This window comes from Panicum virgatum, chromosome 8K (genome assembly GCF_016808335.1).
Source record: "Panicum virgatum strain AP13 chromosome 8K, P.virgatum_v5, whole genome shotgun sequence".
Taxonomy (NCBI): Eukaryota; Viridiplantae; Streptophyta; class Magnoliopsida; order Poales; family Poaceae; genus Panicum; species Panicum virgatum.
Genome location: NC_053143.1, coordinates 39,742,419 through 39,766,393, shown reverse-complemented (window position 1 = coordinate 39,766,393; position 23,975 = coordinate 39,742,419). Strand labels below are relative to the sequence as shown.

Below are 23,975 nucleotides of genomic sequence, written 5' to 3'. Positions count from 1 at the left end.
GGTGCATAATCCCATTATTTTAAATTATGCAACTTATAGTTACTTTTTACTTGTGCATTTAAGTTATTGGAGTTGATTGAAAATTTTAGATGCATAATCCTAGGTAACTATTGTTTGAATATTAAAAACAGAGTTCGAATAGATGCTATGCTAATAGGACCGGTAAAAGTCGAGTGATTGCCTGTCACTCGCGAGCTTATAGGAGTTGATTGTTTATTTTCTGTAATCACTATAAGGACCATGGATGGATTTGGTTACAAGCTTCATTTGAAATCCGTCTGTGTTGATAAACTTGTTAAGGCCGCAATGTGTGGTAGTGTTGATTAAGCGTTTGAAAGTACTAGCCACATGCCGTAAATATGGTACGCGGCAAGCCTAGTAACTGATCGGCCCGGCAAATGGACATACCCCCCACTCTCTCTTAGGGATAGGAATGTTAATTTATATTGAAAGTTATGTTAAGTAGCGCTACGATTACGACTATGAGGGACGAGGTGTGGTGCCCTATAGTCGGGGAGAGTGGCACTGATCCATGAACCGGAATGAGAAGCCAACGGTTGTTTGGGAGTGACCCAACAATACTCCAAGCGTGTGTGTTAGGTTTACCTTGCAAGGATTGAAATTCGGTTCGAACTGTTCCGCCTTTCACGGATATTGAGACTGCCACATAGAGTAAGAAGTGAAACAAAGATGCTACTTAATCTTGTTAGATGCAAATAATTTCTCTACCATGTATGTATAGATAGGTGCAAATCTAGAATGGTTAATCCAACTAGAATCTGAAAGCTAAAACTTGAAATTAAGGACATACTCTTTATTGCTTTTCAGCTAATAAACTTCAGAACCTTCACAAGCCTTGTTTGTCTAGTTAAAGGGCTATGTTATACCCTTAGACGGGTCAGCCTTGCTGAGTATTAGTATACTCAATTTTGCTTTTGACATTGTTTTCAGGCAACTCTTGGAATGCTTGGTGAGATTGACATCATGTACGGGCTTCATCATGATGTCATATATCAACACTATTTATCGTTTTCTTTCCGCTGTTTATAAACTCTGAAGAACTTATCTACTTTCAAATTCTGAGGTACCTATCTGAATTCTTAAACTCAGTTTATAATAACATTTACTTTTGAAGTTTGTAAAATTTATGGTTATTGTAATCTCTGGGCTCACCTTCGAGTGAGGTATGTTGTTTCGATCCGAAATACAATGGTTTTATCGAGATTTTACCCAACAGACTGTCAAATTACTCCATTTGAAGTGCATATTAGTTGTTTCTTCTTTTATGAATAGGTTTAACGCACTTTAGTCGGATTAATTTTGGCGGTTCTGCCACACGTGGCACGCTCGCGCTCCCAAGCGAGGGCAGCCACGCGGACCCGCTCCTGTGCCGCCGAAGCCTCCGACTTGGCGGCGAGGAGGGCCGCGGCGAGAGCGGCGTCGGCCTGCTGCCCTCGGAGAGCGGCGGCGGCGAGCGGCACATCCGCGGGCACCATCCCGAGTCCAGATCACGCGGGAGCGGGCGCGGCCGGCGCGGGGAGGACCTAAGGAAGGGCGGCGTCGGCGGCGGGCTGCTTGCCCGCAGCGACCGCGGCGCGATGGGCCGCTGCGGTGGAGGCAGCGGCGGCAGCCAGGTCGGCGGCCAGCGACTGCAGGGCGCGCCCCGCGGCCCCCGTGCCCCTGTGTAAGGATCGTGGCCCAAGAAGGGGGGGTTGAATTGGGACTTTTTCAAATTTCTATCTAGCCCTTAACCTAGACTAGTATTGCCCAATCTATAAATTTGAAACCTAGTCACTAAAGCATGCTAGCACAAGATCCTTAGGTAGGTAAACACACTATTATGATCATGTTGCTTAAAAGATATCACACTAGCAAGATCACAACCTAAGCAAAAGATCACACTACCATGCAAGTTGTCCTATTCAAACTACAAGCAATCAAAGACAAGAGTAACAACAAAAGGATTTAATTGCTTGAAATAAAAGTGAGAGACACGAGACAACCGGATTTTTTCCCGTGGTATCGAGGAGTTGACGCTCCCCCCTAATCCACGTTGGAGCACCCACACAAGGGTATAGCTCCCTTGCTTCACCAAGGAGCAAGTGATCACTAAGAATGCTCTTTCTCCATCTCCGGAACGGCGAGCTTCACACCGTATACAATCTTCTAGTCTTGGGGCTCCCACAAACACCAAGAGCTCACCAAGAACCTCCCGATCACCAAGACCGGCTAGGTGCCGTCAAACACCAAGAGTAACAAGCTCCTAAGCCTTCACTTGACCTACACTCAGTTGGCCCTAGCTCAAGCACACTTGCTACACTTGCAAAGGATGGATTCTTCAAGGTTGAAGCACAAACGAATTGGTAGATCTTCTCTTGTTTGCTCAAAGCACTTTCTCTTCTTCTCAAGGGTGGCCTCAAGTATTCAGGGTGTCAAAGGCAACTGAAATGAGCCATGGGGTGCCCTTATATAGAGTGGAAGGAGTTACATAGCCGTTGGAAGTCCTCTGCAGAAAAACCGTGAGCACCGGAAGAACCGATGGGTGTCAGATTTGAGACGTCGGTTCAACCGGTCTCTCTGTGTCCAAATTGTAGCCGTTGGGGTTCTGACACAGTATCCAGGCTTGCGTCAATGCACCGGTGCATGCTCCGTAGGGCATCGGTTCAACCGGTGCAGAAGAGGTTCCCTGATCAATTCAAACAAGCTCTCTAGAACATAGGACTTCTAATGCACCGGTGCTTTGATTCCGAAGCGTCGGTTCAACCGGTGCTGAAAAGAAGTTGAAGTCCACCAAAACATGCTCTCTGGAACAAAGAACTTCCATTGCACCAGTGCTTATTTTTTTGACCATCGGTTCAACCGGTGCTAGACTTGATTTCTGTCTTCATCCAGAGAAGATAGACCGACAGGGCGTCGGTCCTTCCGCCAAGTATCGGATGCTCCGATGCTAGGGGCACCGGTTCAACCGGTGCTGCTGTTTTTCATTGTTTTCAGCTGAATTGACTTGGATTCGAATGTAACTTCGATTGTTTCTTCTTCCAAGTGTTGTGTTGACTTCTATTGACCATCTTGGGCTGTTTTAGAGCGAGTGTGCATGATTTCTAAGGCCAACTCAATTTTGATCAAGCTACTAACTCATGAACCCCTCTTAATAGTACGGTCAAGAACTAAAAACTATAAACCCTATCTAAATCAAGTGTCCTTCATCTCCTTGTGACACTTGAGACTAGAAAGGTCCTTAATCTTTGAAATTGAGTCCTTAGCACGCATGGTTGTTCCGAATTGAGGGGTCTCTTTTCGCATTTCATATGAGACTTAACTAATCATTAATATTTCCTTCAAAACATACGTTAGTCGCATAAGGTTGTCATTAATCACTGAAACTTACCATTAGCATATATCGGCCTAGATGCACTTCACCCTGGCGGCGGCCAGGTCGTGCTGCAGGGGCAGGGCGGCGCCTGCAGGGCACTGGCGGCAGCGCTAGAGGCCCCTGCGGCCCCCGCGCCCCCCGTGCTCGCACCCCCCGTGTCCGCAGTAGCGGCGGCGGCGGCGGCGGGGACCGGATCCAGGAGGACGAAGGCAGCAGCTCATCTGGGCGCAGCAGAGGAGGGCGCAGCAGACCACGCGCCCAGCGCCGGGGCAGCGGCTGCAGCAGAGGTAGAGGAGGGAAGGGGAGGGAAGGAGGAGGGAGGGAGGCGCCGCCGGCGGCGGCGGCTGGGGTAGGGAGGAGAGAGGAGAGAAACCCTAGGCTCATGATACCATATAGGAGGGAATAATTAGATGTATTCCTCCAAACCCTAGAAGGGTGGGATATATAGTTACTATACATGGACCTCTAGATTGACCTCTATACATGGGCTCAATATACACCAACAACTTTAGCTTGTTAAATTTAGTGCTTGAAAAAATAAGATTAGTATCCGAGGTAGAACTATTACCTTAGGCAATGCAAATAGCCTGAATGTTTCTTCTTGTTTTTATCAAGTAGGAATCCTTATCAGTCACTTTTATTCAGATTTGTGCAGAAATCAGGACATGATTAATAAAAGCCAAAGGATAAAGAATCATTGCCTATTTGTAAATGCAGATATGTAATTATACTGAACTTAACATAAAACCAGTTTAGGAACATGTCTAAGGTATTTTAGCATGTTAAATTTATTGCTTCAAAAAATAAGATTCATATCCTAGCTGTAATCATTACCTTAGGCAAGGCAAGTAGCCTGAATGCATCTTCTTGTTTCCATCAAGTAGGACTCCTCTTGTCACAAGCATATGTAGCACTTTTATTCTTATCTCTGCAGAAATCTGGGCATGGTTTATTGGTCAGTGTTGCTGGGGAAAACCATCAAACATATGACGTGCACCTTCATGGACAAAATCACATGTTAGTTTTGCATGGGCAAATCATCAAACACTTGGTACGCATCCTCCATTCATGAAGCACTTGTGGATAGCAGGGGACGGAATTGGAGCCGATGCAATTGCAGACCTCGCCGCAGCCAGATGGACGAACCTAAGATAGTCGAGCAAGGCCCTGTGTGGTCCACCTCCCTATTTTGGTATGTTATCAATGGCAGCGAAACCGAACCTGGTAGTCGTCGCCGAACGTCTGGAAGAAGGTGGGCTTGATGGCTTCGGCGGACGCTCGGTGCACGCCGCCCGTGTTGCTTATCAGGATCAGCACCTTCTTGGGTGCCTCGGCTCATGTCGCAGCCTTCTCCACCTCACCTACCCCATCCACATCCGCTCCGCCCCCGCCGCCGGCGTTACACCCTCAACCCTCGCCCCCGCAGAAGCCCGACCCGAGGGACGCGAATCCGAAGAGCGATTTGGTTTCCGTGCAGGCGCACAAGCCGCGCGAACTCGTCCCACATCCGGTGGAGACGCAACACGGCAGAAGATGCAGGGCCTGGGGCGGACACGGTGGGCGCGGGATGAAGGAAGCATGGTGAGGGGAGGGCCTGGGCGAGTCGGAGACGGCGGCGCCTGGGAAGGGCGTCGAGTGGAGCGGGGACGGGACGCAGAGGAAGGCGGTCGGGAGTGCCGATTCGGCAGTCGGCACGGTCATCGTGGGTGCTGATGGCAGCGGGGAGGTCAGCCTGGAGGTCATCGCGGGTTCGGCAGTCGGCACGGTCATCTAGCTATCTGGGCAGCGCCTGGCAAGGCTGCGCGGCGGAGGCAGCAAGGTGAGGCCGCGGCGAAGGCCGTCGTCGCAAGCCCCTGGAACCGGAGCAAGAGAAGCTTCCGGTTCCGGGCAATAGGGCGGCGGCGCGTGGAAGAGGGATGGGGGAGTAGCAAGAGCCGAGCGATGCAAATCGGACGGCCAAAATTAATTTTGCTATCGTGGACTAATAAGAGGCCGAGGAAGCGTGGGTCTTTAACATATAGAAAAAATCACATAGTCACAGTTGGTAGCCTGGTACTACTGACACTTGCAGCTGGTAAATGGCCAGTAAGACACATTGTACTGAGCATGGCTAACAGGCTAAGACAGCTAACAATCAATCATAGCTTTCAGCTGCTGATTACCAGTGGCAGCAAGGAAAATTATGATCTATAGATTGGGGAGACATAGCAGAGGCGAGGCCATCATTTGTGTAGGATAAGGTGTTCAGTAGTTCAGTCTTATGGCTAATATTGCCCTTTGTGACTTGCAGACACTCTACCATGAGCGAAGAATCTTATGGAGAAACATGCTCCGTTTCTGACAGGAAAGACAATCATCTACCAACAGAACTTTTTGCAAACGGGTTCGAAAGACCTACTTTGCAATATGGAGCTTATATAGTACAACCATAGACAGAAAAGTAATTTCATATTCCCAATTGCGTGCAAATGCACAGTGAGAAAATAAAATAAGACGCATTTACAGCAGTGAGCAGCACACAAAACATTGGTTCAAGAACATGGGGAGGAGTTACCTTGGTAGGCAGATCTGTCCTATGAGTTGCCATGGAACATCCGTAGCATAGACGTCGGCCGGACCAAATCGCTACCGCCACAGCCACAGCCTTGCCCACGACAGCACGGCCCCGTCCGTCGATCCCCGTCGCAAACCGTCCGCCGGAGCCTCGTCGCCGCCGGAGCAGAGCAAGCCGAGCGAGAGGAATCGACGGCGTCCACGACCCGCCGGGGAGGCCAACGGCAGCCGCGAATCGAAGGCGAGCAGGTGGGTACGGCGCCCGCGTGCGCCGGGAAGGCCGGAGGAGCCCGCCCCCTTGTCCGTGCCCCCGGCCGGCGCAGCTCTGTAGCCTCCGCTCAAAATCAAACGGATCGAAGGAAGCCGGACGCGGATTGGTGGACCAGCGCCTGCGGCAGGTCGAGCGGAGGCCTCGCTGATTGGGCGGACGGCGGAGACCAGACGGGGGGAGGCGGTGCCGCGGTGCGGGAGTGAGCCCACGGTCACTGGTGTGGACGATTCCTTCTGATCTTTTTAGTGGTAGAGACAGAGATAGGTTCTGTTTGGGAACGCTTAACTCAAATTTTAAGCTAAAAAAGTCAAATAATCCCCTCAAACACTTTGATTATGGCCCAGCTTATTTGAAATGCCACACCAGGAAAAGCGCCTCCAGCACTGCGTTTCCAATCACAGCCCGACCCTCGCTTATCTCATAAATACGAAGCTTTCCCCTCCAAGCCCCTTGGTCCTCTCCTCCCCACCCGACGAGAAATTTGAATTTTTGACATTATGTTCGTTGAGCTTCGCGAGTTCAACACTATCAATATTGGTAAGGGGCGAAGCCACGTTCACCTACCATGCTGCACTTGCACCAGGGTAAAGAAAATACTACCACTAACCAAATTCAAATTCACCATGTATTTTTATAAAATTTCACATGTCCCTTAAGCAGTGCACCATGGTCAAATTTTAACTAGCTTCGCCCTTGATATTGGTTTCGTAAAATTGATCCTCTCATTATGGACATCTTGATTTCCTTGACATTTTCATTGTTTTACTGATTTTTACTTCCTTTTCCTATTAAAAGTCTAAAGAAGGGACTAATTTGCCCCTAGGATATATTGCCTTGTTTGGTTGGTTTGATTAGGCAACCACGCGCCATTGTCGATTGCCAGGCCATCGTCACGGGCTCACGGCATTTTGGCAGCTCGTCATCTTCGCCATCTATCCCGCCTCCCTGCTGTGCAGCCTTCTGCTCCCTGCTGTGGCTGCCTGGAGCGAGGACCCCAAGAAGCCCCGGTGCCTCCCTCAAGCTAGCACGCAGCAGCGCCCTCTCCTTCCTCCCTGCTTCGAAGGTGAGCACAAGAGGCTACTGCCCCCGCTGGCCCGCTACGCCACCACGCGGCCGCGCCTCGCCGCGCGCCGCCTCTCCTCCACGGCCGCGGCGCCATGCCTTCCCCTCGACCCACCGCACGCCCCGCCCTCTTCCCTTCCTCCCCCGCCGGCCTCCGCCTCCTCCTCCGCCTCGCCCTTCCACCCGCTCGCCTCCCACCCGCACCCGGCCGTCGCAGCGTTCCCACGCGCCGGCTTCTCCGTCCTCGCCGACCACCCGCTCCTCGCGCGCGCCGTCCACGGCCTCGCCCTCCGCCGCTCGCTCCCTCTCTCCGCGTTCCACTGCAACACCCTCCTCGCCTTCTACTTCCGTCAGCGCACCTCCCCCGCCGCCACTCTCCACCTGTTCGACGAGATGCCGCACAGGACCGACTCCTCCTGGTACACCGTCGTCTCCGGCTGCGTGCGCCACGGCCTCGACTCCACGGCCTTCGCCCTGCTGCGGGGCATGCGGGAGCGCGACGTGCCCCTCAGCGGGTTCGCGCTCGCCAGCCTCGTCACGGCCTGCGAGCGCCGGGGCTGGGAGGAGGGCGCGGCGTGCGGCGCCGCCATCCACGTGCTCACGCACAAAGCCGGGCTCATGGGGAACGTGTACATCAGCACTGCGCTCCTGCACCTCTACGGCTCCCGTGGGCTTGTGTCGGATGCCCAGCGCCTGTTCTGGGAGATGCCTGAGCGGAACGTCGTGTCTTGGACGGCGCTAATGGTGGCATTGTCATCGAATGGGTACTTGGAGGAGCCGTTGGCAGCTTATCGTCGGATGAGGAGGGAAGGTGTTCCGTGCAATGCGAATGCCTTTGCCACGGTGGTCAGCTTGTGTGGGTCACTCGAGGACGAGGCGGCCGGGCTTCAGGTCGCTGCCCATGTGGTGCTCTCTGGCCTGCTGGGGCATGTTTCTGTGGCGAACTCGCTTATCACCATGTTTGGGAACCTGGGGAGGGTGCAGGATGCCGAGAGGCTCTTTGATCGGATGGAGGAGCGGGACCGGATATCTTGGAATGCGATGATATCCATGTACTCACATGGAGGGGCCTGCAGCAAATGCTTTATGCTACTTTCAGATATGCGTCATCATGGTGGAGTGAGTCCTGATGTGACCACTCTGTGCAGCTTGGTATCTGTCTGTGCCTCGTCAGATCATCTTGCCCTTGGAAGCGGGATTCATTCCCTGTGTCACAGGTGTGGTCTGCATTCTTCAGTTCTCGTTGGTAATGCCCTTGTTAATATGTACTCTGCTGCTGGGAGAATGGATGAGGCTGAGTCTCTGTTTTGGACCATGAGCAAACGGGATGTAATATCGTGGAACACTATGATTTCATCTTTCGTGCAGAATGGTAGCTATGTTGAAGCACTTCAGACATTAGGCCAGTTACTTCAAACTAACGAAGGTCCACCAAACCACATGACATTTTCCAGCGCTTTAGGAGCATGTTCAAGTCCAGAAGCCTTGATGGATGGCAGAACAGTTCATGCCATGGTATTGCAGCGGAGCCTTCAGAACAATCTACTGATTGGAAATTCTCTCCTCACAATGTACAGTAAATGCAATTCGATGGAAGATGCGGAGAGAGTATTTCAGTCAATGCCGTGTTGTGATGTTGTTAGCTGCAATGCGCTTATTGGGGGCTACTCAACACTTGAGGATGCTATAAATGCAATGCGTGTATTTTTTTGGATGAGGGGTACTGGGATAAAGCCAAATTATATCACAATAATAAGTCTCCAGGGATCTTGCAAAACTTCACATGATTTGCGCAGTTATGGAATGCCATTGCATGCATACATAACACAGACTGGATTGTTGTCGAACGAGTACATTACAAACTCACTGATCACAATGTATGCAACCTGTGGTGATTTGGAATCTAGTTCTGATATATTCTGCAGAATCAAGAATAAGAGCGTTATTTCCTGGAATGCCATCATCGCTGCCAATGTACGACATGGCCATGGAGAGGAAGCTCTAAAGCTTTTCACGGATTTGCAGCATGCTGGAAACAAACTTGATCGTTTTTGTCTAGCTGAATGTTTGTCGTCCAGTGCAAGCTTGGCATCATTAGAGGAAGGCATGCAGCTACACGGTCTTAGTGTGAAATGTGGGCTGGATCATGATAGTCATATTGTTAATGCCGCAATGGATATGTATGGGAAATGTGGAAAGATGGATGATATGTTGAAAATGCTGCCTGATCCTGCCAGTCGGCCTACGCAATGTTGGAATACATTGATATCAGGTTATGCAAGATATGGTTATTTAAAGGAAGCTGAAGATACATTCAAGCACATGGTCTCGATAGGGCGAAAGCCAGACTATGTGACATTTGTTGCCCTCCTCTCGGCTTGTAGTCATGCTGGTCTAGTAGACAAGGGCATCAATTACTACAACTCTATGGCTTCTACATATGGTGTGCCCCCTGGAATAAAACATTGTGTTTGCATAGTGGATCTCCTTGGACGTTTAGGGCGATTTGCAGAGGCAGAGAAATTTATTGAAGAAATGCCAGTCTTGCCAAATGATCTAATATGGAGGAGTTTGCTTTCCTCTAGTAGAACTTACAAAAATCTTGATATTGGGAGGAAAGCTGCCAAGAATCTCCTGGAATTGGATCCATTTGATGACTCTGCGTATGTTCTTTTGTCAAACTTATATGCTACAAACGCAAGATGGGTAGATGTTGACAAATTAAGAAGTCACATGAAGACCATCAAGTTACACAAAAGACCTGCCTGCAGCTGGCTCAAGTTGAAGAATGAGGTGAGCACATTTGGTATAGGTGACCGGAGTCATATGCATGCAGAAAAGATCTATGCAAAGTTGGATGAAATCTTGCTAAAGCTCAGGGAAGTGGGCTATGTGGCTGATACCACATCTGCGCTACATGATACGGATGAAGAGCAAAAAGAGCAGAACCTGTGGAACCACAGCGAGAAGCTTGCATTGGCATACGGGCTTCTTGTTGTGCCAGAAGGATCTACAATAAGGATATTCAAGAATCTCAGGGTCTGTGCAGACTGCCATCTGGTATTTAAGCTGGTTAGCATGGTTTATCACAGGGAAATCGTTCTGAGAGATCCTTACAGGTTCCACCAATTCAAAGGTGGATACTGCTCTTGTTCAGATTTTTGGTGAGATAGTCATACACCAATTCAGGTTTTTGGTTGTACATGTCAACACAGGATTCTCTCTCCCTCCATCTGACACACATATGAAAACTGATGGAGCTGACTGTCAAACTCAGACCCTCCCTTTGTATATAAAGAAGTGAATTATCCAGGACAAATGTGAGTTTCTTTTTTTGTTCTTCAGCCATGTAGATGTATCTCTACTTGTTCTCTTCACACATAACTCTACATAGAGGTAGCTACACAGTCATTCTGGAACTGGAACCCGTGTTCAGCAGAGTGTTCTCTATTCAGATAGGCCAAGGCGGTCTCGTCACAGAAGACCAGCACTGTAAGTGTGATACTCTTCGTGTTATCTTTATATCTATGTTTGTTTCTTGACTTGTGCTTGTTTCTATGGAAAATTCATAATCCCTTTCTCCTAGCTATTATTTGCAATGATTTCATCCCTTTTTGATATGCATTGATCAGGGAAGAGGCTTAGTAGCCATATTCCCGGAACCGTCCCCGGAACCGGAACGTTCCCGGAACCAGGAACAACGCTTATGAAGGATTTTTACACTAAATTGTTCCTGGAACGTTCCCGTTCCCGTTCCGGAACGAGGAACATGGAACGAGGAACGTGGCCACGTTCCACGTTCCCGGCTTCTATGGGAAGAGGAGTATATATATCCTTGAGGTGAGCAGCAGTGAGCTTGGTAGGGCAGTTATAGATTTGCCAACAATTGAGGCGTTATCATTGAGTGATCCCCCACTCCTGGCCCCTCAAATACCTGAAGAGTTTGATGATGAATATCCTGCGTATGCATATTTCTCTGTTTTGTATTTCGTATCAAATTTTAGCAATAAGAAGTGAAAGAGAATTTTTACATGTAGTTACATCTTTTGGATAATGTGAAAAATAATAGAGTATAGTATGTGATTGGCACAACACCAAGACATCAAGCACTGTAAGCCAAATGGTTTAGTTGCTAAATTTTTTGCTGCCCTTGGAAACTAATATATTTCTGCCCTCATAATGTATTATAATAAATTTATAATGACCAATGAGCAAGAAATTGTGTCTTACCGCTAAGGAGACTAGAACAAGACTGGAAGCTGGTATAAGTTAGCCTTTTGTCGTTGGCGTTTACAAAAACTTTTCAATCTTTGCGGGCAACCTGAGCCTGTAGGATATGAAATTGGAACTGTTGGTCCACAGACTCTTCACTGTTCAGTCCGCCCACCCCGCCCCCAAGTGGTTGGGAGGAGTTCGAGGACAAGCTAGGTTAGTGCTATTCACCATTTCCCCTTTTCAGTGTTCTTTCCTCGTTCTGTTGTAGTAGCTGACTATTATCCTATTCGCTCCTTCATAAATATGTTGTGACTAGATTTGAGGAGCATGCCGGTAATGTGAACAGCAGTGAGGTTGGTTCAACAGTTACTGTTCCATCAGAATATGCATTATCTGCAAGGGACTCATCTTTAATACCTGAATCAACCGAAGAGAAGCCCCCCAAAGATTCAGATGCCGAGTACATACAATTGTAGTGCTTTTAATGTTGAGTATTATGTTTTTCCTATTTGAACTATTTCAAATACAGACAAAAAAATACCCAGAAGCATTAAATCATGAAAAACTTTTATTTGTACACACATGCACCAAAAAACAGAAAAAGCAATAGATTGGCACAAGTTTAGCATCACAGAGTCTAAGCTTATTAAGTCACCTGTCCTCATTCTAATTTCTAGCACCACCAGCAAATAATTTGCTAAGTGGCATAGAGTTGCAGTAGATGTACTGCTTATGATTGTGCTTAAGCAATCCAAGTGACTTTAAAATAAATATTTTCTCGAACAGACTTTAAAATAAATATTGTTAGACTGCTATTGGCTGTTGTTCATTTCTTGTATTCATGTCTTCTTATGATTTCAAAAACTCAGAAATGAATGCACTTGCTCGATACAGTTTGAGTTCCAGTCTAATTCCCTGTAGACTCTAATATATTACTTGCTTCTAACATATGGGCATGCTTGTTTTTCTCTAGGAAGGAGGAGTCGTTGCTTTTGCTTAGAGAATACTTTCTTAAGAATCCTCCGACCAGCCTCAGGGAGGCTTTTGATCAAATTATAGCTGCTGAACATGCTGCTCAGGGTAGAGAGCCACCACTACCAAGAAAACAATTCTCAGTTGATCAGGAAACCCAATCTTTTCAGGCAGAAGAACATGGTTCTGCTACCGGTGCTCCATCTGAGTGTGTAACATTAAGACAACCAAGGTATAGTTTTTAACCTATTGGTCTATTTTGTTTTCTCATTGTATTCTGGTTACTTTCTAGTGCTCATAGTTAATTTTCCATAAGCATTTCCATTTTTTATCCAGTTGTCATGTACATGGGTTGTAGGGCATGTGGTTTAAATTTGGTCTGCCCTACTTCGACACTGATGGTGCAAGATAGGACCCCATGTTCTGCGGATGTTGTAAATTATCCAATTACCACTCTTATGCTACACACATTGATATATTCTACCCTATTTGTTTTACTTGGCAAAAAGTTAGGGTTGTTGGTAACATTTCTGCAGCATTGGGTTTCTTAAAACCTACTGCTCCCTGGAGCTCTCTCTGCATTTCCTGTGCCGCGTGGCATGCAGCAGCGAGGCTGGCCGCCCGCGGTCGTCTCCTGTGCTCATCCGTGGGCCCCACACGACCTCCCTCCCCTCTCTCTTTCTCATTTGTTGCGGTGCCGATGCTAAAAAAATACTGCTCCATGACAGCGAAGGGCGGCGGCTCCACGGTGGCGCGGCCTCGCCGACGAGCCCACACAAGGTGCTCTCTTCATTCCCTTCTTCATCTCTCCCCAATTCTCATTAGCTTTGATATCTCAGCTCCTCCCTTAGTCCCTTTCTCTGGTCCAGGCAGCATGGAGTCTGGAGATCGAAACCGGCGGCGGCGCGGCCTCATCCACAAGGTATTCCCCAACGCATCCTCCCTTTGTCCGCTCCCTGCCTCCTAGGGTGCGCACCCGCTACCCGTCCTGAAGTATCGCTAGACATCGGATAATTTTGTTCGTGCCTAACCATTTGTGTGAATTAACTGCATCTTCCTACTAATTTGAGAACCTCCCCCGTCGCTGCTCGTGACCTACCTCTGCGACGGCGTCCTCGCTGAACCCCCTCTATGTAACAACTCAAGTCATATCCACCCACTGCTTTCATCTAGATCTGCTGCTGGCCATGGAGATAGGGGCTTCAGCAGCGCAGCGTTTCCCTCTAGAGCTCCACGCAGCGTGGAGGAAACGCTTTAGTCTTTAGAGCTGCAGATCACCCCAACTCCCGCCGCCAGCCATTGACTTGGACGGGCTCAGGCTTTGGAGCTGAAGAATTAAGATATTCTCCTCACGCACCAGATAGGCCACAAGTACAGGCAGGTCATCTGAGAGGGCACATGCAAAGAGTGATGATTTCACCGCATGCAAGGTCAATCTTCCTGCAAATAAATTAATTGATGAGGTTTTTCTCCCTTCATTTTACCAGTGATCTTTGCTTGATTTTATTTTTCCCTGCATATAAGAGACTATAGCTATTTCCTGAAACATTTCAATTGTCATAATCACGGCAGGAACATAAAAAAATATTTTCAAGTTTAACTGGAGCAGAATTCATCTCTCTCATATCCATTATATTGTTCGGATAACAATAGTAGGAGCAGATACAGTTAGTGTCACCAAGTACATTCTACAGATAAACAATGGAAGATGCAATTACCTGACTTGATTTTAGTTTTTACAAATCATAGATGAATGATTTAGCTATTGGCCAAAAAAAATAGAATACAATACTGATTATATTAGTATTTAGGCTCAAAGTTTGTGTGACACATCACTTGTATTTCAGTAAAATCGTGGTGCTAATCCATGTTCTCATATCATTGCTCATGCCAATTCTTTGATGTTCCAACACCACTTGAGATTAGAATTGCAAAGTTTTATGCTGGTTAATCTATAAACAGAGTAATCTTGCAATGCTCCAAAGCATAGTGGCATAATCATTTATAGTACTGACACGCTATTGGTACTAACATGCTTTGACAAATGTTTTTTGTCTTCAAGCTTTCCTTTACTCTTATCAGAGCTTATTTTAGATATTGGTCTTGTGTATGTTTTATTTACCTAGAATGATATCACTTCTCTATCCTGTTAGAGGCAGTCTTGAAGAATTTTATTTTGGATGCCGCAATGCTTCGCTTACTTTTGATGCCTCCCTGAATGTATGTGTATGCCTTCATGATTTCGTTTAATGCCCAAGGCCTCAAGGTTTCGCTAACTTTCAGAATAGTACAAGTTTCCATTATTGCCTTTTTTTAAATTTCTCTCATAATTATTCCTGTTTGTGAATTAGATTATTTTATATATGTTAGAAGTTTAATTTGCATAGCTGAGTGCATTGGAAAGATAGTTTTAACTATACTGTCTGAAAATGCAAATTATATCATTTTATAAGGTCCAACCTGTAGCTCGATTCATTTGACTACAAGAATATGTACAAAATTGCAGTAGCTCAGGTTATATTCTTATGCAGTGCCTTTTTTGTTTACTTCTCTTTTGAATGTCTCGATTTCAATGGTCATTTGGTTTGCATGCTTCACTGCAGGTTGCCTTGGATCCTGAAAGCGATGATGTAGCAGTGGATAGTGAAAAGACGCTACACATGTATCCATTTCTCAGTGAGCTTAAAAAAATGTACTTTGGTTGGCTCCTAAAGAGATCATGGCAACTTCATTTTCTTCCCCTCTACAGACTTGCAGGAGTGTGGTCATTACACCAGTTTTTTATTCAGACCTCACATATTCTACCTGCATGTAGTTTACTTTTAGTTCAGATTGCATTGCAAGGCTCCTATTTTTACTTATATTTGAGCTACTATGACAGCAGCGCGCTCCGCCGCGCCCAGTTCGAATTGCAGAATCCATGGGCTGCAAGCTGCCGAGGTCCATTCGGTCTGGGTCCCGCCGGAGTTTGAGGTGCAGAGGCGAGCACGAAGCACAGGAGAGGACGCACAACTGACGGATTTGGCCCGCGCGGCCGCGCCCATGGTCGACGCACGCGGCGGCGCGGCCGGCAAGGAGGAGCCGAGCTGCGCTGGCCGTGGGGACGGTCCTCATCCTCCCCGCCTGCGGCCCTCGTCCTCCCCGCTAGCGGCCCTCCCCGGTGGCTGAGCTCCCCGCGCCCTCCCTCTCCTCGGTGGCCGCGCTGGGAGCTCCGATCTCGGCGGCGGGCCTCCCTCCCCGACCATGGCGACGGCGAGCTCCCTCCGCGGCCATGGCGGGTCCACGCCGGCGCCCCCCTCCTCTCCCTCGCGGCCATGGAGGGCCGCCGGATCCGCCCGGGGCCATGTTGGCGTTGGTCGAGGCCCGCGCGGGGCCGGCGGCGGCGGCGGCGGCCGAGGCCCGCGCGGACCATGGAGGCTGACGGCCGTCCTCCCCGGCAGCCCTCTCGCGCCGGCCTTCCTCCCCGGCGGCGACATGGCCCCCCTCCCTCCTCTCCCTCGCAGCCATGGCGGGCCGCCGGATCCGCCCAGGGCCATGTCGGCGGCAGTCGAGGCCCGTGCGGGGCCTGCGGCGGCGGTGGTCGAGGCCCGCGCGGGCCATGGAGGCGGACAGCCGTCCTCCCTGGCAGCCCTCCCGCACCAGCCTTCCTCCTCCCCGGCGGCGACATGGCGGGAGGGGAGGGTGGTGGACTACGTGCCACCTACATGACCCGCACCGCCACCTCTATCTTCCTGGCGTAATCCCTCGCCCCGCCGCCGCGGCAGTCCCACAGCCACTCGCGCTCCGCCCCGGCCCGGAGGTGCCCTGCGGCGCCGACGCCGAGAGAGGACGCCACCGCCGGAGCCGGCGTCGGGGCGCAGCGGGGGCACGGCAACCCGTGGCAGCAGCGGCGGGGGCAGCAGCGCACGCCCCACTCCGGCGCGGCGGCCGGGAAGCCCCGTTGCGCGAACGTGGAGGCCGCCCAGCCGGTGAGGCGGAGGCTGCCCATGGGGACGGAATCCCAAGCCCGAGCGAACCCGACCGGATTAGCCCTCGCCCGTTGCCCTCGTCTCGTCGTCGGTGTCTCGTGAAGGCGGTCCAAGCGCACCCCGCTGGGCCCCACCAGACGGCGAGGGAAGGCGGTGCAGCAAAACCACAGGCGGCGACGCGCGTCTCTCTCGAGGGGGGGGGGACCTGGCAGGCCCACCGCGCAGTCGAGGCGGCGTGGACGCGGCACGCGCGCGCGACGATTCCACGGCCCGTGTCGACACGTGTCGCTCTGTGGACAGCCGAGCGCTCCCGGGCTTCCCACCCCACGGCATATATGATATAGAGTACATCATTTTACTGTTTACCTATGTCTGTGTTTATCCATCATCTCCCTTTGTGTTTCCTTCACTTTTATATAGTACCATTAATCCCAGGTAAAGCATAATTTAATATTTAGGAGCTACAAACTCATATCTCATTATATTCCTGAAGTCATGATAAAATTTTCCTATAAGCTTTGCATCAAAGAATGCAGACGTTCTTAATAATCTATTTTGTAAGTTCTTTCGTGCTTTATGTTGTTTTGTGTCCCTGTGCTGTTACGGTTTAGAAACTGCCAATCTAATAGACTATGGCAATTGGGTATCTTGCTTTGGAAAGTATCCATGGTTTGCTTCTGTGCTTTCTTCACTATATCTGGTTGTTGGCACGGTTGCTGACGTTATCAAATCACCTAAGGCTTTCTGTTTGTTGAATGAAAAGGTAGAATTTCTACTTGGTTTATAGACTCTGATGATTATTTTTGTAATATTACTGCAGTGAGCTTTTGAATGAAGAATCTGACGGGCTTTAAGGCTCTTTATTGATGAGACATTGCTGTCAGATCTTGAATTTACGGCATCCCGTGGAGTTGAAGTACAATGTTTTTTTAAATTTTCTTGATGTGTGTTCACCTTTTCTTTTGTTTGTTTGCCTACCTATGTATATACCATGTGTGTTTTCCTATATATAAGACATGTTCTTGATATTGTAACTGTATTGTAATTCATGGGTTAAAAAAGACAATTTGTGGAATAAAAATTTTGATGCTACATATTTTGTAGTGGATTTGTCTTTTCATTGACTTTACATATTTTTATTTCACCTTGATTGTTTCTATTTAAATTTTTTGGAAAAAGTCTATTTTTGACCATCTAACTATCACCCGAGTTTGATTTTGGCCATTAAACTTCAAAATCGGGTATTGTTGACCATCAAATTATCAAAACCGTTTATATTTGGTCATCTGGTTGTTTTGAAGGGTGGTTTTGCTGATGTAGACGATAAAGCCAGTGGAGCCCACAGGTCAGCTTCGTTTTCTCTCTTCTCTTTTCTCTTTCTCTCCCTTTCTCTGCTTTGGCGCTCTCGGCTGTCGACAGCTCTTCTTCGCCGGGTGGCGACAAGCTGACATGTGGGCCCCACTGCCACATGTCGTCCGCATCAGCAAAACCACCCTTCAAAACAGGCAAACAGTTAAATGTAAACGGTTTTGATAGTTCGATGGTTAAGAATGCCCGGTTTTGGAGTTTGATGGCTAAAATCGAACTCAGGTGATAGTTGGATAGTCAAAAAATGGACTTTTTCCTTCTTCTTTTTTGAGAAACGATATTTTCTATTTAGACAGTCAGTTAACTCGTGATAGGGCGTGCAAAGCGCGCCTTTTGTTCTATTATGTATCATTTGCCCATACACCATAGCATTATTCCCAATAATGGCTTTCCTGTGATGGTAAAGTGGATTGGGGACGTGGCAATGGCAAGTGAAAATTTTCTAAAGATTGTGTATGCACCAACATTTGAGCATATATAGGTTGATTCAATGCAAGTTTACTGTACTACTTTATATTTGCCTAGCTGAGCAAATTAATTGTCAATACAGCCATGAAACTTCAATTGGAGAAATTATTTGAAAGCCTTGTCTAATGAGAAATTCCTAAACAAGTCGCAGTATCAACACTTTAGCTAGAAAATTGTTTATTCAATGCAAGCATTCTATACTACTTTATCATAACCTATGGCTATTAAATAAAATTAGGTGTGAATGCAGCCATGAAGCTTCGGTGGAAGAAATTATTGAAAATGGAAAGAGATGGATGCATGATGATGTGATGACATGTTTTAGAAAATATGCAGAGAGAAGGTCCAAACTCAAGGTACACAAGCTAGATATTCCATTCTTTTAGAAACTGCAAACAACTTTACTAACAGTGTGCTAGTTTGTTTTCAGATACTTGAAAGCCACCTTAATGAACTTTGCTATCAGTGTTTTTGTGTAGAGGATTATAACAAAGTTTTCCTCCACTACAACTTTAAAGTTAAGATGAGAAAATCTGATTCAGCTGACTGGACTGTGTCATTATACTTTGCTGAAGTGAAAGAGATTTATGGGGCAAGTACTATTTTTGTTGCCCCTTAGAAATGAAACGGTATTAACTCTTGTCCAATGAATCAGCCCATGAAGTATATGTGAATGGATATAGTGCTCTCTAATAAATCTGCTGGACATTATTCTTAATAGGTCATTGTTATGCATGCATGAATCAAGGAGTGGAAGATTTGAAGCACCCTGCCACAGGTGGCTATGAAATGGGCTTCACTGACGCCACCTTCTTTGGATATGCAGAAGAGCGATGGTAAAACCTGATGTTATTGGATTAACTCTATAGCATTGTGTCAAGTCCAATGACTTGAATGTTGTAGTGAGAATTTATAGTATCTATATATGGATTACACTTTTTTTTCCTCACACTGGAATTGTTATAGACGTTTTTATGATGATGTGCTGACAGCTTGCATGTTAGTATCTATGTGACATGATCAAGCCAATGCAACTTCCCTTGAGTTGGTGAAAGAGATGTGATTATTGCAACAACTGATGTTGACAGCGGAAGTCTGGGTTATCCAATCTTCTAAAGACCTAAATGGGGGGCAATTTTGGCCCCCCATCTAGCCACGTCATCAAATAAACAAGGGCCGTCCGATCGGCCAGCAAAGAGATCTAGGCCGTCGGATCGCATGTAAATTTTACAAAAAAGTCCCTCAATTTTATAGAAATTAACCCACAGTTCGTATATTTTTATGAAAAAACCCTGAACTTTTTACAAATCAACCTGCAGTCCAAAATTTTGCCAAAAAGTCCCCTAGCTTTGTGAAAATCAACCCATAGTCCCTGCATTTTTACTAAACAAATCCTAAAATTTCTACAAAATAACCTGTAGTCTAACTTTTATAGAAAAATCCCTCAAGATTACAGAAATCAACCTGCAGCCCGTATAATTTTATGAAAAAGACATTGAGCTTTTTACAAATCAACCCGCAGTCCAAAATTTCGCCAAAAAGTCCCCTAGCTTTGTGAAAATCAACCCATAGTCCCTGCATTTTTATTGAACAAACCCTAAAATTTCTAAAAAATAACCTGTAGTCTAAAATTTTGTAAAAACATCAATAACCTTTGTAACAGTCACTGGTCTACAATTAATGGCGCGGCGTTAGCCTTTCTAGTATTTTCTAATTTGGTGAAACATGCTCTGTGATTAGTAAAACACCCACCAATCACTAGAACTCGTAACTTACTCTGGTTCTTGCAGATGGGTGAGGTGAATATTAAACAACTTTATTTGGAAGGTTAGGATTTCATTGGTTCTCTCTTAGACATGATTTAACGTAATTTATGTGATATATATTGGGAACATATCTGGTGGAAACTAAACTTTCGTGAAAACTCATGCAAACCACGACAAAAAAGTCATCTAAATTCACAAAAAAAATCACACATATAGATGATATGATGATACACAATCTTATAAAAATATCTTGTCCAAACTCGACTTCGTTTGTGAGATATAAAAATAACAAATTTCTAACAAATCATCTGGACAGCTTTTTGGTTTGAAATTTGTTATTTTTATATCTCACAAACGAAATCGAGTTTGGATAGGATATTTTACAAGGATGTGTATCATCATATCATCTACATGTGTGATTTTTTTCGTGAATTTAGATGACTTTTTTGTCGTGGTTTGCACGGGTTTTCACGAAGGTTGTTCTTTCCATCAGATAAGTTCCCATATATATATATATATATACATATGTATATATATATCATCTTATTATTAGAAATATAAATTCATCTTAATTTGTGCTAATTAATCCTATTTTTATCTTTGGAAATAGAAATAATTTCTTCTTATCAGAACTATGAGTCCAGATAAATGTCTTCTAAATCAAGCCTGTATTTATCTTTGATTATAGAATATAACTGTTAATTTGTTATTAAGATGCATTAAGAAAAATATTTTCATAACATATAACTCTTTTTAATATTTGATAATGTAATTTGTAGATATCTCTTGTCGAAACATTGCATTATACACACTTATTTGTGGAAATATTTTTTATACGAGAGGACGTGGTTGACTAATATTTCCAAAAAAAGAATAAATCCAACATTTTCTATGCAGCCTTGGTCTCTGATGAGGTCGTCATGTGATAGAGATGGTGGGAGGCAATATTAGTGTTTATGCTACAGTAGTGATTTTTTTTAAAAAAAATTGAGACCTGCGGTTTTTTTAATTTTGTGAAATACTAACTCTTTTAATTCAAGATAGTATAATTATGTCGATATTTCTTGTCGAAGCGTCATATTGGATACACCAAGTGGAAGTATTTATTTGATATAAGAGGACGTGATTGACTATAATTTTCAAAAACGAAGAATGAATCCAAAATACTTTCAGTGCTAACTTATCTTTGATGACATCGCAGGGCGATAGCGGTGGCGGGTGTGCAGGAGAGCTGCATCATTAATCCAAGTGAATGGGTACCCTCTCCAACAAGACAAGGACCAAGGCGCTCAGAAGCAGCAACCATGGACCACGGGTCCGGACCCCCACGGACAGGTCCCGAACCTCCGCGGGCCAGACCTGGGCCTCTCTACAAGTGGAAGCCGGACCTCCAGGAGGCCTGAGTCATCGAGTTAGCCAAGGGACCCGGACCCAGCACTCTATTTGCGTAGGAGTTCGGAGCCCTCGCAAGCCTCTGTGGGCGCGGCCGCCGACCCCAGGGTCCGGCGCCACCACGTGTCCCACAGGGCCGACCTCCGGACCTCCGCTCCCCGCTTGGGCAGGGGTCCGGAACCGCCACGTGCCCCTGTGGGTGCGGCCGCCGACCCCCGGGTCCGGTGCCGCCACGTGTTCCACAGGCACGAGTCTTCTGCCTGAAGCCAGCCCCCCTGCCGCATTAAATGCTGGTGGTTGGGGCATGCACTGCCAGAGCAGGGCATCGGATACCCACTCACGGGTTGGACATGCGTGACATGACAACACGGTAAGCCCGCCTGTTTCCAAGGCGGCTCGTCTGTTACCGAGGCACGCAGCAGTGTCTCAGCGCCGCGCGCGTGGGCAACGAGTCATGATGACCAGCTACTAACTGGAGCAACAGTACACGCTGCTACAGCGGACTGATTCAGTAGTTCGGCGCTTCATCATAACCTCGACGCGCGGCTCCAGAGGCTAGACTCTACTCCGACAGGACAGCTCAAGACCATCCATGGTCAGAAGCTACGCATGGAAGCCGACGACAAGATCTTCAGAACTGAGCCATTGAAGACCAAAGTGTAGTTTATAATACATCGCCGGGCCCACCTGTCGGGGTCCCGCTCAGTGTACTGCTCCCCTTGGGCTTATAAAAGGGAGATCACGCACGGTAGAAGGGGAGGTTCCACAAGGTTCCACAAGTTTTCACACATGCAGAGACAGGCATAGCTCCTCCCCCAGTTTGCAAACAAGCTCAGTCAATACATCACACAGTGGACGTAGGGTATTACGCTCCGGCGGCCCGAACCACTCTAAATCCTTGTGTGCTTTCGTGTTCTTACGCCTCTAGATCGAGCATTCCTTGACTGCCCCCAAGCACATCCTACACTTAGGATTAGGCAGGTGCATTCCGCCACCCGGCTGTGGTTTTCCACACCACGACAGTGACCGCCTCCTCTCTTTAATCATGTTGGTGGAGTGGCAGGGTACCATTGATTCGTTCAAACTAGAAGGATTTTTTTTAGAACAGTTCAAACAAGAAGGTGCCACCCTGCTTATGGATATCCTCATGCATTGGGCCTTTTGCATGCATGCACACCTACGGCTGGCTGCAGCGGCTCTGGTCCAGCTGTATGATTGAAATGCTACGGACTGAGTGTGCCCAACCCATGTGATCCTGCTAAGCGGGGCCGTGCTGATGCTTCGTTTACCATGAGCATTTGGGTTGACAAAAGTGGGGTTTTACACAGCAAAAGTGCCTAAAACGTTGGTACATCTGTAGCTGCTCTGCAAACACTAGTCAAAACATAATTCTAAGCAGGGAAGGATAAAGTACAAATTAAAGATTTTAGAAAGACATTATGAAATTTTCTATCTGTTTAAATATAAACATGAGTCATTATGGAAAGACATTATGATTGCCCATGACCAGGTCATAGTGGACCAGTGACAATTCGTCGACACCCTCCGTGCGCGTAGAGGGCAATGTACAGAATCGTTTCCAAAAATTTTACGGGTTAATTCTAGAGGCATCGTGTACAGAAATGCATGCCAGCTGCGTCGATAGCACTGCTAGTCTCTCCTCTCCATTCATGTCTCTCTGCTCACTACATCATTTCTCTCCCCTTCCTTGCTCGGCGCTGGCGCGGTGTTTTAGGAGCTGCTTTCTGCTTTACACCCTAAACCTTGATCCGGTAGAGGTTCCTGAGGGTCTTCTTCTTATCGATTTGGCCAATGCCATTGATCCAAACAGATTGCCCTCACTGTTCTGCATCACCATGTGCCGGCTAAAGCACTTGGACAATGTTAGCTGGTGGCCGATGTCGATCATCATCTCCACGTGCGAAGCCTCCAGGACAGACTTTTCATGTCTGATCGCCTTGTCTAGATCATATACGTACACCTCCCAAGGACTTAGGCTGAAGTAGTTGCGAGATATTGGAAAACTGCCGACCATTATGCCTCCCTTCTGCAGATGTGCCGTCACAGCCTCCATGTCCTTGTCCATGCTCCCATATGCCTTGATTTTGAATTTCCGGAACTGCATGCCTCAAACAATAAAACTGTTAGCCACATAACGATTTTAGGACAATAATGTAACATAAGAAAGATCATGCAGTGTTTCATTTAATTTAACGGAAAAAACAACATGCTAACGGAGAAAATAAGATTATGTAAGCTTTCTTCTGTTAGATGTATATGCTTAGATGTTGTCTTGTGTATTTACTCACTAATGTAGTGTGCTTGCTGCACTTTGTACATCTTCATATCTAATCCTTGGACATGGTTATAGAGTTGAGTTGCTCATTCCTAACATTATATCATAGCTTAGGGTTTAGATCTACCGTCTCCGGCGAGTTGCCGGCGAGCCTCCGGCACCAGTCGGCGAAGGCAACTCCTCCCTTGGTGTTGATGCTTCTTACATGAAATCGCAAGTGCATGATGATATTGTGGCTCTTCACTATGTGCCTTCGGAGTTTCAGTTGGCT

At 47.0% G+C, this 23,975-nt stretch overlaps 1 protein-coding gene across 28 annotated transcripts; it reads left to right on the top strand.

The window, feature by feature from the left end:
- The first annotated feature begins 7,102 nt into the window (after positions 1-7,102).
- Positions 7,103-15,276, top strand: LOC120644627 (pentatricopeptide repeat-containing protein At3g24000, mitochondrial-like). 28 transcript variants are annotated; one of them, XM_039921304.1, is made up of 8 exons: positions 7,322-10,579; positions 10,668-10,751; positions 11,622-11,687; positions 11,791-11,960; positions 12,448-12,678; positions 12,805-13,092; positions 13,175-13,226; positions 13,316-15,276. In XM_039921304.1, exon 1 carries the CDS (start codon positions 7,653-7,655, stop codon positions 10,425-10,427), a length of 2,775 nt encoding a protein of 924 aa, XP_039777238.1. In that variant the 5' UTR covers positions 7,322-7,652; the 3' UTR covers positions 10,428-10,579; positions 10,668-10,751; positions 11,622-11,687; positions 11,791-11,960; positions 12,448-12,678; positions 12,805-13,092; positions 13,175-13,226; positions 13,316-15,276. The 28 variants fall into 28 exon arrangements, with proteins under 28 accessions (XP_039777242.1, XP_039777238.1, XP_039777227.1 ...); XM_039921293.1 differs by having other exon boundaries at positions 10,892-11,687; XM_039921300.1 differs by adding an exon at positions 10,892-11,099 and having other exon boundaries at positions 7,322-10,751; positions 11,791-11,827.
- The last annotated feature ends 8,699 nt before the right edge of the window (positions 15,277-23,975 follow it).